Raw genomic sequence first — 14,799 nt, forward strand, 5'->3', positions numbered from 1 at the left:
CATGAGAGGCCTTTCTTATAAACGCAAGGCGAGAGAAAGGATTAGACAAGATGATGACATGTGTCATAATCCCATGCAACAAAACAACTAAAGTGTTGACTTAGGTAAATAGAAGTAGTTGTCATGTGATAAGATCAGAACTAATCTAATCTTCTAGAATGCCACCTAGGACCTAAGTAAGCTTAAGTCATGTGAATAAGTCCCCTACTAGGAACTAGTAAAAACACTAGGTACAAGACCTTACTAGGTTCAAAACCTTATTCACACCAACACGCCAAACTAAAAGTTTCATCGAGAAGATACAACAAAAATACCTCCAATACAATAGAGGTTAAAAGAATATCAATCTAAGCATAAAGAAAGATATGATCGATACAATTGAGCACAAATTCCAACGTGGGGTGGCTTTATTTAAGCAAGTAAAGACTACATAGCTAAGAAGCTAAAACCACTTATGTATGATCCATTGGAGAATCTTGAACAAATGGGCAATATCACTTTCAATTTGACCGGCCTACTTACCTGAAGTTATAGTCAATTATTGATGTTCAAAACTTCCCTCTTTCAGCCTTGTATGCAAGATGAAGGACTTTTGTTTTCTTCATAGAAGACCTTGTGCCCAACACTCAAATAGAATTGAATGATGATTTTGTTTTGCAAAAGAACATGAGAACATCAAGGAGAGGAGAGCAATAAAATCGGCAAATGGGATTAGAAGAACAATTAACAAGCAAACTAAGTGGCATTAAGAAGAAAGTGAGGAAATTTTCTCTTTATCTTTTGATTCCTTAATCTTTTGAGAATCGGAAGCCTCCCAACTATGGGTTTTAATCCAAATTGGAACATGAAAGGTGGTGATCCAAGAGGATTTGGGTCACTAGAACATGCCACAAGTCTCAAGTATTGCTCAGCAACGTTCATGGCTTTCTCAATAGGATCTTCATCCTAGTTAGCACCTATATTCCAAACCACAAGTCATAACTCCACATTAGCATCACCACACAGCTTGACTTGTCATCAACAATTGTGAGTGATTGTGATAGTTGCAATAAGAATGTTAACCATCATGTCCTAAATGACACCTCATAGTCCTCTCTCTTTGTATATTAATGTGCATAACCAATCTTTGTAGGTTAAACACTCAGAAGAGGATAATAAGGCATAGCCAATACATTTGTTCTCACAAATCATTTACAGAACTAGGCATAATAGAATTAATTTTTATTGCAGTTCTGGTCTGATTGTTTACCATCTTCTCTCTATTTCTATTGTTAAATTGTTCTTTGCATATTCCTAAATCCCTATCATAATAGAAAACTTTTGCACACAACCTAATTGAATCTCTTTGATTGCACTGTCCATCAAGGTTTACTCCTAGGGTTTGAATCATTAATATTAGAGCATACTCACTTCATGTCATTTATGAGTGAGATTGGAGCAGTATCTAACACAATTATGTTTGTTTTTATGCCCACTCACACAAGGTTTAAATATAGAAAGTTAAGGCTCAAAACACATTACCCTTCGTCATACCTTCACATCATTAGATGGGAGACAAAATGTCAATGATTCCAACAGCAAAGATGTTCGAAAAGATGATAGAGGATACTTTGCGAAGAAAAGGGGAAGAACTGGAGGAGTGTCGTGAATGCAAGAAAGCGGTATCATGGATTAGTTTTCAAAACTTTTTAGACAAGTTCAAATCCTTACCGATTTGTAACAACCATTTGGTGGTCATGCACCATAGGTACAAATCAATCTAGACACCCCTTTGTTTGAAGGCAAGATAGATGTAAATGCCCTCGAATCATGCTAAGTGATTAATCAATTTTTTAACCAATCGATTCATACTATGTGGTTAATCAGTTTTCTAAACAAGAGATCAAATTTGTTCTTTCTTAGTGAAATGGTGGACCACGAAATAACTACTACACAACACAAGAGGATGACTTATACACATCTATATACATGTGGAATGGTTTCATAACCCTCAAAGAAACCTTCTACCATTTAGGAAACTATGATGACCAGTGCACCAAGTTTTCTCAGTCGTGCCAAGGGTAAGATCAATCAGTGCAAGAATACATAGACACATTTCATACTTTAGCGTCTAAATTGGGAATTCAAAATTCAAAGCAAAACCTTGTTTTGAAGTACCAGTCAAGCTCGAGACCACATATTCAATATAATATGGAATTCCTGCAAATCTCTTTAATTGGAGAACCCTGCCAATTTGCTTGCAAATTTGAAGCAAAGGCCAAATTTAACACTAAGACAAAAGATTCTAAGTCCCACGATCCCAGAAAAACTCTAAATTAGAAATTGGTCTCAATACCATTTGCAGAAGAAGCAGAAGCCAAAATGATCAGAACAATTAGCAATCCAAGACTAGCAAGGCATACACAATTTACCATTCTAACACTCATTCCACAAAAGAATGTTGCATTTGGAAAAATCTGCTCGCATAGCTTGAGGTAGTAGGTACCAACATTGCAGCACAAGACAAAGGTAAGCAACTCATGGAGACCAAACCTAGTGCCATCATGGGTAGCACAAACACCTCTACTTCCCTTTTAGACATTGAGGAGGTTTTAAAGATTTACTCTTAAATGTGGATCAATGGATAGCTAGTGCACTTCATAGTTGACAACAAAAGCTAGACAAGCTTAATTTATCCTAAAGTGGTTTGGACATTAAACTTGCCACTAATGCCTCATCCACAACCATACTCCATTGGATGCTTCAATGCAGACCCTAACAAACAAATCACTCGGTAATGTCAATTAGTGTACAACATCAAGCCTTTTCAAGATGCAGTCCTTTGCAACCTCAAACCATTAGAGGTATCTGCTGTTTTACTTGGCAACCATATCTTTATCATTGGCATGCAGTAAATGAGGCAAATCCAAGAAATTTGGACATAAATGTTGGTGATAAGAAATACTACATACCAGTAGTAGTACGCAAACTTTCACTCATCAATGCCAAGCTGTGTAAGTAGATAAACAATTCTAGCAAGAAGTTTGTGCTTTTGATGGTGAGACCTATATGTAAGAAAATTCTTATGGCAGTAAATATACTGTAACTTCTCCACTAGCAGCTACAAAGACCTCAGAGTTGAATTGCACGCTAGCAAAGTACAAGGATATCTTTCAACCACCAAAAGGAGTGCCTACACACTGTGCAATAAGGCAAACAATTGGTTTGATTCCTAGACTACCTTTGTTGAATGCTTCTATATATTGTAGATCATTTGTAGAGAATGAGGAAATCAAGCATCAAATCCATGAACTCATGGATAAAAGAAGTATCAAGCCTAGTTCATTGCCTTGTGGCAGCCCATTTGTGCTAGCATAGAAAAAGGATGGCACATGAAGGTTGTGCATTAACTATAGAGCTCTCAAAAAGATTATTGTGAAGAACCGCTGTGCTCTTCAAAAGATTGAGGACTTGCTGGACCAGCTTCATGGTGCAAAGTTCTTCACCAAGATCAATCTTAAGTCTAGGTACCATAAGATTTCAATTGAGCCCACAAACATCTAGAAGGCAACGTTCAAGGCAAAAGAAGGTTTGTTCAAGCAGTTAGTCATGCCCTTCAGCCTAATGCATGCTCCAACCACTTTCATGTGGATGATACATGATATATTGATGCCATTCACTACTTTGTTTGTTGTGCACCTTGATGACATCTTGATCTCCAACAAAACTTGGGATGGACATTTGCACCATATTGAGCAAGTGTTTGACACTTTGTGGAACTGGAAACATAAACTATATGCAACATGCAAAAGTGTTCATTTACCAAGCAAGAGATACAATATCTAGGATACATTGTAGATGCATAGGGAGTATATGTGGACCTGTTGATGTGTTTTTTATGCACATGCAAACACGGAATAAAATAACAAGGTATCTTATCCTCTCTTGAACAAAGTCTCTCATATGCTATGCTTCGCGATCAAATGAGACAACTCCAAGGTTACGAAATGTCAGGTCTTGACGTGTGGATAAGTTCAGTAGTTTGATGTGATAATGCTGGAATCACAAGGGGACTTACGTTGTACATGAATGCTCAATCTTATCATGGATCGGGATAGGTATGCCGATAACTTAGGATTTGGCAATGAAGCTCCGAACTTAATTCTTACTAAAAAATGGGCAAAAGGAATAGGGTTTAGGAAATCTATTCTAAGCCTAGGAATGTAGGAAATGATGAAAAAATCTAGTGGAATCAAACTAGGCAAGGTCTCACAAACAAGTATTGACACAAGCTTAGTGCAATCGTCTAAGGTATACTTAAGGATTTTCAGGCTATCACCATCAAACGTTGACACCATCCAAGTTGATGCTTGTCAAGGGACGCATAATAGTTGAAGTTAAGCTTACTTAAATTCCAGTTGACCACGCAAGGCGCACTTACCAGTGGCAAGAGGCTAGTGGGTATGGATTAAGGATTCCACACAAATGAATTCAACAAATCTTTCACTCAATCTAACATACATGAAAATAAATTCTAACTAAAATTCTAATCTAACTTGGAGGAATTGAGAACCATGAATGCAAATACAACACTTGAAGAGCAAAATCACCAATAGTTGAACAATGATTATGATTCAAATAGCTGCAGCATATACCAACAATTCTACAAAAACTCTCCCTTACAAATGAGAGACAATGAGGTTTATATAGAGCCTCAAAAGAAATGAATGGCTCAGATTGATTCAAGATCAACAGCCAAGATTACAAGATAGAACCCTAATTAGGGTTTGTACAACCACCATTACATTGGCCAATAAGAAACGAGGGTAGGTAAGATAAATAATATTTGATGTAGCGCCATGTGTCACGCAAGTTAGGGGATACCTATAGTGTATGACCGGTTAGTCAGTGTAGATTCTAAACACCAGGCTCAAAGGCTCATTGGCATTTGTTCTATCCTCTATCTGCTTCCCTCATGAAGGGTCGAGCCCTTCCAATAGGAAGTGGTGCGGGGGACTTATGTTCATGATTGGGCGGCCCTTGATGATGCTCTCCCTCTCCCATTTGTAATGAGTTAAGCATATGTTCTTCAGAAAGTTCATTACTTTGTAAACTCTTAAACTCTTCTCTTTCTTTACTTAAAGATATAAAGTTGTTTATATGTTAGTTATTTTTCCTTTCTGCTGAAATGGTTAGTTAGTTGAAGTTAAAGTAAGTTATTAACGGTTTCAATTTCAGCTGAACATGAACGAAATGAATTTCTTTTCTTTAAAAATTAGTAAAAAGTTAATAAATTTTTCCATTCTAGAATTTTTGGTTGTTACACCTAGACTTATGGATAGATACAAGTGGTAAATAGGATGGTAGTATATCTTCTTAGAGTGTCCAAATTGAAGAAGCATTGCACTTGAGATAAAAGTTTGTCTTTCATTCAACACAACAACAAAGCTCTACACAACTCTACAACACACACTCCTTTTCAAGTTTGCTTCGATTTCCAATCTATAGCACTCATTGACGTAGTTAATCCTATTCCTCCATTAATAGTAATAGCTTCTTCAACTCAAAATCTAAAGTTCACAAGGTTGTTCAATTAATTGAGCACATTGAATAGCAAGTGTAGACCATCCTACAATAGGCTAGTTCAAAATACAAGCATAGGGCATTGCACAAATTTAAGATTGGTGATCAAGTCTAGCTACACCTATAGAAGGAAAGACCAATAAAACCTTGCCACAACATTTGTCCAATTTAGTACAAGCCCTACGGGCCTACACCATCACAAAGCACATAGGAGATAACAAATTTAACCTTAATCTCTTTGCTTACCTTGGGTTGCATCTAGTCTTCAACACATAACTCTTGTGTCCATACTTTCCACTTCTATTGGATTCACCAAATGTTGCAAAGACAATTCAACAAACAAAGATCAATCTAGAATGCAGCATTCCAATGGAAATGAATCAAGTCATTGACACCAGGGTTAGATGAGACAAGACAATAAGAGATCCCTCTCTTCCAAATCATCAAAGTAAGTCAAGTTCCTTCGCAAGGAAAATGGTTCACAAAAATATAGATTGTAAATTTGCTCCCAAATCTTTTGCGACAACTACCTTCAATGGACCATTGCTCTTCGAGGAGGGGCAACTAATCCAAGAGGATCCAAATTACTAGAGCATACCACAAATCTTGAGTGTCACTCAATAGCCTTCATAATTTGTCATGTCCCCATTATGAATATATCAGATATGTCTATATAACTGTGTTCTAATATTTATGCAATGTATGTCCCTATCCAACATATCCATTGATTATTAATGTGTAATTGATTATTTATTATTAATTATAATGACTGTCTTCTCTCAGAAATAATAATAACATGTAAATTGTTTACTAATTATTAAAATTGCATATACATACAGTGATTAAGGTAATCGCATGTGTTAATGTTTAATAAAATAAATAATAAATAATAATTATTTAATACAATATAAGCTTTATAAGATCGCACTGGGTGTGCCTATCCGCTAATAGTCACAACCCAGGCGATTATTCATTTATCAAAGTCGCGACTCCTGCCAAGCATTGTCACGTCTCTTCTAATACGATGTGACCCCTTAATCGTGATTGAAATTCGTGGAGACCAATAAAACGTATCAGTCAAGCAATGAGATTTTTTCTGCAAAGTCTTATCAGACCGATCAACAACAATATATTTCACATATACTAAAAGACATATCAGTAACAGCAATCGATACATAATTCAGATCAGTATAGTTCATATCTAACTCACATCGAACAGGATATCAGAAACAGCAAGGTACATATACCATTGGGACTGTTATTTTTAGTACTTTCAGATTGAATAAAACTCAGAAAATTAGATTTAGATTAATTAATTTATTGTTTTCAGACTTTAAGCATAATAACGGAAATGAAATGCTAAAGACAATGCACAGTTACCCTAGGAAAACCTCCTAGGAGGAAAAACCCAGCCAAAGGATCCTCAGATCTGATTTATGATTTAGAATTCAACAGGAAATTACACACTTATCTGGTTTTACAGCCATCATGAGAGAGGAATAATTAGGTTACTGTCTGATTGCAGCCCTTTAATGGAGTCTTCAATGTTAGATGATGATCTGCTGTTCCTAAGGGAGTTCGCTGCCTTCAATGTCAAGTCTACTGCTGTTTGATCAAGTTCGCACCTTCCTATTTGAGTCTGCTACAACATGTGAGGAGGTTTGCTGTTTGCTAAAGAAGTTCGCACCCTTCTGTTTGGATCTGCTACAACATGTGAGGAGGTTCGCTGTTTGCTAATGCAACCCTTATGAAGTTCGCTGCCACTATGTGAAGGTTCGCTGCTTCCTATGTGGAAGACTTTGATCTTGCATAAGTACAACTTTCGCTTTTCACCAAAGATTGTTTCTCCAACATTAAACTTGATTGATTTAAATGAGAGGAAGGTGATGCATTTATGGGTGACATATAGATCCCTAATCATGTCGGCCTCCTTTATCCTTTAAACCATTTTTATTGCTTTCCATTAATTTGCCTTAATGGGGTCAGCCCTATCAAGGAGGCGATTTATTTTAGTGTGTGGCGAGCAACCTTAAGTGCCGAGAGGTGATGGGCCTAGACCTATATAAAGGGGGGCAGATTCCAATGTTGCCTAAGGCAATAGGAATCCGCTGGCCCTAATTACAACCAACAGGGACTAGGGGAGAATAGTGTGCAGCATGAACCAAAAGCAGCAACTAAATAATATAAGCGACTATAGCATATACCGCAATGACGGGAAGGAAGGAACGCAATCATACTACGTGGAAAACTTTGACTTCAGTACTCGGGTTCTACTAAGGAGGAACGACGTTCCAGGTATGTCCACATACACAGAATTAATATGAGGATTGGAGTTTAAGTGTCACATTAGGACTGTAAACTGCATCGATTCAAATCCATATGTTACGATAGGACTATAAACTGCTTCTATTCGAATTCATATGATATGATGGTAATGTGAACTGTATTTATTTAAATCCATATAATATGATAGTTATGTGAACTACGTTAATTCAAACCCATATAATACGATAAGTATGTGAACTGTCTTCTCTGCTACAATCAGTGACCGTAAATATATAAATATTAGGATGTAGACCGCCCTTATGCCTCAGCGGGAAGCTTCAAATAATTGTATAAATTGTCTCAGATTACTGATAAATCACCTAATGAATACATTAAAATGGAAGAACTAATCTAGAGGAATAATTAATACACAGAATAAATAGTTTCCATTTATGAAACAGAATTAGAATAATTATCTTTTGTCATAATTATCATAATCATCAGAATAACATAAACTGTTCCAGGAAGATTAGTGGATCTGTAGGGGGGTTGATTGCCCACTCAAGTACTCCACCTACTGAGTAAGAATGGACCGGTAGGCCAGGAGGGCAAGTGACTGCTCCTGGGCTTGGGTTTGGCATGATGAACCACTTCTACCATTCGCTGTCTTTCTTTGGGCAAGTGGAAAACTGATCACATCATTAAAAACATGGCTAAGTCTAAACAATCACTGGTGTTCCGCTGTAAATGTTAATGACCTTTCTGTACCTTGAACAATTTTTTATCAGGCATATGAGAGCATGTCTGAAACCGTTAAATAGAACTTCTTCTGGTTTTCTGACATTTCCTATCTCTTGATTCGAGGTAACTATATTTGTGTGTGTATTTAAGTAAAGGGATCACTGTCATTGTTCACATCGCTTCTGCTATGTAACAAGTAAATATGAATTTACTGCCTTTGTTGTTAATTTGTCTTAATTTTACAATTGTGGATTAAACAATTAATTGTTTTCTGAGATTATTCTCTATGATTTAACCAAGTAAACCTAGCTGCATTGCGCAAACTAACTAGGGACATTACATGATTTCATCAACAAGATCTTTATCCTAGTCAACATTTATATACCAAACCACAAGTCATAACTCATCAACACTACCACATGGCTTTACTTGTCATCGGTGGTCATTAGTAATTGTGATAGTCTCAATGAGAATGTGAGTTGTCATGTCCTAACTAATGCTTCATATTCCTCTCTTCGTGTACATTAACCATTCTTTGTAAGTTAGACATTTAGGAGAGGATAACAAGACATAACCAATATATCTATTCTCACAAATCATGTATTGAACTAGGCATAACACAAGTTTGTTGTTACAGTTCTAATTTGATTGTTTATTGTCTTCTCATTGTTTTTGTTGTTCAATTGTCTTTGCATATTCTTGAATCCCTATCATAACATAAATCTTTCCAACAAATAACTTAATTGAAATCTCTTTGATTGGGTTGTCAAATAGGCATTAACCTTGGCCTTGAATTAGTTTGATTCAATTCAACAAAGCCACTAGTCTTACTCACTAGTCAAAATGCAAGTAATGCAGCTCTAAACACTTTTGGTACTCCTAACAAAGAGATTTAGCAAATAAATAGAGTTTGTGCAAAAGACATAGAGGCATGACCCAAGTTTTAGAAAGCCCAAGGTGATTCAAACACCTAGGACCAAGGCAGCTGAAAAATCATGCATAGTTGACAGGCTTGTTTGGATTCAAACTCATCAGGAAGGTTCTTTTCAGCCAAACCCATCTTGCTCAAAATAAGGCATATGAGTGGGTTTGTATAAGCCATAGCCGTGTAGGAGAGACAAAAGAGTATACTCAAATGGATCCAAGGAGGCTTGAACATGTTGGCAATTGACACTCATTTGATTGGTTTCAATATGTTGTCATTGATGGCAACATGTTCTGGCTTTCACATTTTGGTTTGGTTGTTTACCGGCAGACACTTCACCGACACCGGCACCGGCACCGGCAGGTATCTTCACTAGTTGGAAGGAATTCTTTGGATATCGGCATTGCAGGCCGACATGACTTCATCAGGTTATTGGTGTTGGAGGCCGACATCATTTTGGGAGATCCGGCATCGGCAATTGATTTTGATATTTATGTATATATGTTATTGAGCCGACATGTATATTCATTTTGTAATTATCTTTGTAAGCCGACATAAGGCATGATGGGTTGTAAGGGTATATAGGCCAGTTGATTAAATCATTTTGTAATATGTGAGGATAGGAGAATGTGTTGTAATGCAAAGTTTATCTAACAGGTTATTCCGGTAAGGATTTTAGGGTTTCAAACCGGAAGAGATAGAGCTTAACTGGAACTGTATTCAGGCATAGAAGATGTTGTCTTTGCAGTTCACTCATTTCTCCGGATTGTAGTCTGGATTTGTATGTAGTCAGTGAGGCTCCTTTTGTGATTGAGCAGTATGCTCTAGGCTGTAAGCCTTCCTGCAAGTGCAAGCCCCTTTATTTTGTAATATCTTTTCATATGGCCAGTGGATTGATATTGTGGGTCACAAATCCCACCGTGGTTTTTCCTCTTTTGAGGTTTTCCACATATAATTCTTTGTGTTATGGTATTCATTTGTGTAATTGGCTTATTGGTTGCTTTACTTCTTTCAATCTTATATGTACCAGTATACCGGTTGGTGAATGCATGTTTTGATAAGGTTAAATTTGATCATTCCAGTAGAACACTGATTCACCCCCACCTCTCAGTGTTCTTGGATTCCAACAGAACGTATGGAATTTCATCCTCTAGAAAGTTAATAGTGTTTGGACTCTACAATTGGTCATTCCATGAATCATGTATATGCACATCCTTTGAGGTTCATGTGATGCTTCTAAGATGAATGTTTTGGGAGTTGTATTTATAAGTGCAATGTAGGAGACTGTTTAAGGAAGTTGCAAAGGAAAACAAACAAGAGAGCATTGTTGATGTTCTTAGAGACCTCAAGAAGGCAATTGATTTGCAGTATTACAAAGAAATAGTGACAAGATAGGCACAGCTTTACTCTTCTAGAGTTCTCTCACAATGACTTTCTCTAGGATAAACCCTATGTGTAACTTCAATTTTCTTTGTGGTTCAGTTCTTTAATTATTTATTTCCATTCATGCAACTACATAAACAATCCGCAGCATATTGGGAAGCTTTATCATCATTATTTAGCTGGTTCAAGTACATTGGAAATTATGCCACGTTGGTTACAATTAAATTTTCCTTATTCAAGCCCAGCAAACCATGGTCTAGAAGCCAGAATAATTACAAGGTAATCGGACCCCACTAGACATACTCATTGAGTTAACCTGACCCTGATAATATGGGCCATAGCTATTCTAAGTAGTGGTCCATAGGGATGTGTCCTAGGGGTTGGGGTTACATCCCAGATGTCCAAGAGTTTTCCAGGATTGGGGCTGGGGACTAAATGCCCCCTTCCCCACCTCTCCCCTGTACCTCTGCCTCTAAATATATAAATTATGAAAATACAGACTATATATTTAAAATTTATATATATATACTATTTTAATAGGTGTCCCCCAGCCGTCCCCAAAACCTAGGAAAACTTTTGGCATCCCTCAACCCCTGTAGTCTAAATATAAACACTAATTATAAGCTTGACAATCCATTCCATGCATTGAGGGGGTAGAATTGTTTACTAGTATACCCGTGGTAACAAACAAAATGATCTAAGACTATATTTAAAATAGAATGAAATCTGCAAAATGGTCAAACTAAATTGTCTCATTTGCATACAGAAGGACACTAATTCTATATTTGCAGATTTACAGTGTAACCAACTCTTACTAACTCTTACTGAGCAAGAACAGATTTCCAAAGTTAGGTCATTGATAGGGAGTGGGGACATAGGAATGCGTCCTGCATTTCATAGATGACGCATGCCATTTAAACTACACAACAAACAGTAAAAGGATTTTTAAAATACCCATATGTAATGCTTCTGCATCCAGTGTCGAAAATAGCTATTATTGATTAAGTGTTACCAAGCTTTAATATGTCTGATGGCGTACAGATGAGCTGCTAAAACTAAATGATAGTGTAGATAAGGGGAAGAAATTACCAACAGATGACCCTGAAGAGTTCCACTTCCAAAACAGTAAATTGCCTTAAGATTTGGAATATTTGGCACATTCCTCAAACCCACAGTGTTATAGCTAGGAGAAGGGTGGATGTCGTTTGAGGATTTATGGTCATTGACATATAAAATCTGGAGTGGCATCAATATCCAGGGCACTAATTCCTGGCTACACACACAAAATTTTTGCCCAACTTTGATGCAGGTGCTGGACTCCACCCATGCCCACCTTAACTGAAAATGTCTGCACTATTTGATCAGGAAAGAAAAAAAGGAATTCAATAACTACTCATGTTCTTTCCTTCTCATAACAACATCTAATCTTATTGAGACAACAAACAAATAGGGTCATCTTTCTTACCCCCACTTATTGAGCAGCTGTTTTCCTTTCTGGTAAGCTTGGAGTCCGGAGCCTATTCTAACTCTAGAATGACTGAGAGTGTATCCGTCCTTGCCAAGTTCTTCAGAAAATTGATTGGAGAAAGGAGCCTTCTCTGTAGCATTCCTGTGCTTTTCCTCATAGTTAAATGATTCAGGCCTGCAAGAAAGCCACCAAAACTCAATTTTGTAAAGCGTTCCATCATCCAGCGTACAAAAGGTACTAACATGTCGTTTTAACCTACAATATATGTTTTAAACAGGAGGCCTGGTATTCAGATGAAGGACGTGCCAACCAAGATATGAAAAGCATACTGAAGAGACTTAATGCTAACAATTTTATTCTGTATAGGAGCTGACAGCTGCTCTTCTCGGCAACAATTTTATCTTATCGTTGGATAATAATACTCGAAAATCCAAGAACGCATCATAATATGTGTTGGTTTAGTTCTGCGCTATTTGGCCAGGCAAAGAGGTGCTCTTACAAATTTTGTCGGGGAAAGGATCCAATAGTTGAGCATGTATCAATTGTTGTGAGGAAACAAAAAATATCAATTTTTGTTAGGAAATGTACCAACAGTTGTTACGAAATGTACCAATAGTTGTTAAGAAATGTACTAATATTGTAAAAAGTAACCAATCAGGTGATGCCATATCAACTGCACAACTATTGGGGTCTCTTTTGCACGCCTATTGGTCTCACTTTTTTTTTGGGTTGTTTTGGACACCTTGGCAAAAAGCATGCTGATGTGGCATCATATTTGATGATGTGGCCCTGAAACTTTAGTTATAAGCAAGGGACTTGCCAAGTAAGCTGCTGTAAAAAAATCAGAGTGATTTGAAATTTCCAAGTAGGATTTTGAAAAGCGTGAAGTTAGGGTGCACAACTACTGGGTCCTTTCCCCTAGTTTAATTAATGAAGTTGAATGATTTCTGAGGTTTTTTATGAAATTTTTCAGTAAGAGTTTTTCAATTTAAAGGGTTTGAAGTTGGATCTATTTTATTACCCTTGGTCAATTAGATTTCTTAATTCTTTATTTTTATTTGAAGAAATATTTGTTGTTGTTAAATCATCTAAAACCTTTTTTTTTTTTTGAATAAAAGGGGTAAAAACTTTATTTGAAAATCAGAGACAAGAATTACATAGAGACCCAGAGCCCCAAAGCTCCAGGAAAGAACCACCAAACCATCCCCAGATCATCCAACTTCATACCCAACCATGTCCTTAGTAAAAATCTTCTGCAAGTCCTGACAGTAATCTTCGGAGAGATGCTCCCAACCTTCAATTTTCCAATCACTACCATGCTCCGAGGCCCACTTGGCCAAACAATCAACAGCTCTATTCCATTCACGGGGGATGTGGATGAAAGAGACTTGATCCATTAAAGAACTAATTTGGAGAATCTATTGAACAATCCCTGCCAACTACCACTGAATCCCACTCACCTTCTGCTTCGTCAACAAGTTAACAACAATCTGTGAGTCCGATTCACAAATCACCTTCCTTCAACCAAGTTCCCAAGCACGTTCAAGGGCATAGAGAATCGCCAATCCCTCCATAAAGTTATTAGACTGCCACCCTTTATGCACCGAAAATAGGAAAACGACCTCCCCCATGTTATTCATGCCGACACCACCAACTCTAGCAGGGCCTAGGTTACCCATAGATGAGCCATCAGTGTTAATCTTGATAAACTCATCTTAAGGGGGTATCCACCTTCCCATCCTTTGCACCTTCTTCATGGCCCGTCTACCTCTCCTGACACAAGCTAAGGCCGGAGACAACTCCTGCAGACCAAGCCTACTCACAATATCAATCTCATCCCTACCCAAAGGAAAGTTTACCTCACATTTCGCTTCCACCATCTCTCGGATCATTGCAATGATTCTATTCCAAACTTGCTGAACTAACAGTCTGGCCTCACGAAAGATTCTCGTGTTCCTCTCGAGCCATATCTGCCACAGAATGAAGATGGACCCAATATACTAGACAGTCTGAAGGAAGGAGGACATGATAGGAGGTCTGCCCAAACTGCTCCAGAACTCCACTAGAGAATCTGCGTGGATACAAGGATGCTTCCACACCCCCCACCAATAATGTCAAATAAGTCGAGAGAAGGGACATCTGAAGAACAGGTGTGAGGAATCTTCCTCCCCATTTTCACACAAAACACAGATAGAGGGCCCCATAAATCCCCGCTTGCGGATATTGTCCCAGGTTAGACATCTATTCAAAGCCAAAGTCCAAGCAAAGCAATTACACTTCGGCCAAGACACCTTACTCCACACATGTTTCCACCAGTTCACCTCTCTTCCCTCAAGTCTTCGGTACATCAATTCCCAGTATCCACTAGCCACCGTAAACACGCCCATAGGATTGGGAGACCAAGCCAGCCCATCCCTACCCTTAAGGGAGCTACAGTGTCTATTTGCCAAAATGC

General features: G+C 37.7%; 1 protein-coding gene across 1 annotated transcript in view; it reads right to left on the reverse strand.

Annotated features, from left to right (window-relative positions):
• Positions 1-12,847, reverse strand: part of LOC131057070 (UPF0548 protein At2g17695) — a 72,409-nt gene extending 59,562 nt beyond the window's left edge. The window contains exons 1-3 of the mRNA XM_057991262.2: positions 12,604-12,847; positions 12,342-12,518; positions 11,966-12,224 (exon numbers count right to left, since the gene is read on the reverse strand). Coding sequence (XP_057847245.2) covers positions 11,966-12,224; positions 12,342-12,518; positions 12,604-12,671 — 504 coding nt within the window. The 5' untranslated portion in view covers positions 12,672-12,847. The remainder of the gene's footprint in view (positions 1-11,965; positions 12,225-12,341; positions 12,519-12,603) is intronic.
• Positions 12,848-14,799: the final 1,952 nt, after the last annotated feature.

This window comes from Cryptomeria japonica, chromosome 5, assembly GCF_030272615.1.
Source record: "Cryptomeria japonica chromosome 5, Sugi_1.0, whole genome shotgun sequence".
Lineage (NCBI taxonomy): Eukaryota > Viridiplantae > Streptophyta > Pinopsida > Cupressales > Cupressaceae > Cryptomeria > Cryptomeria japonica.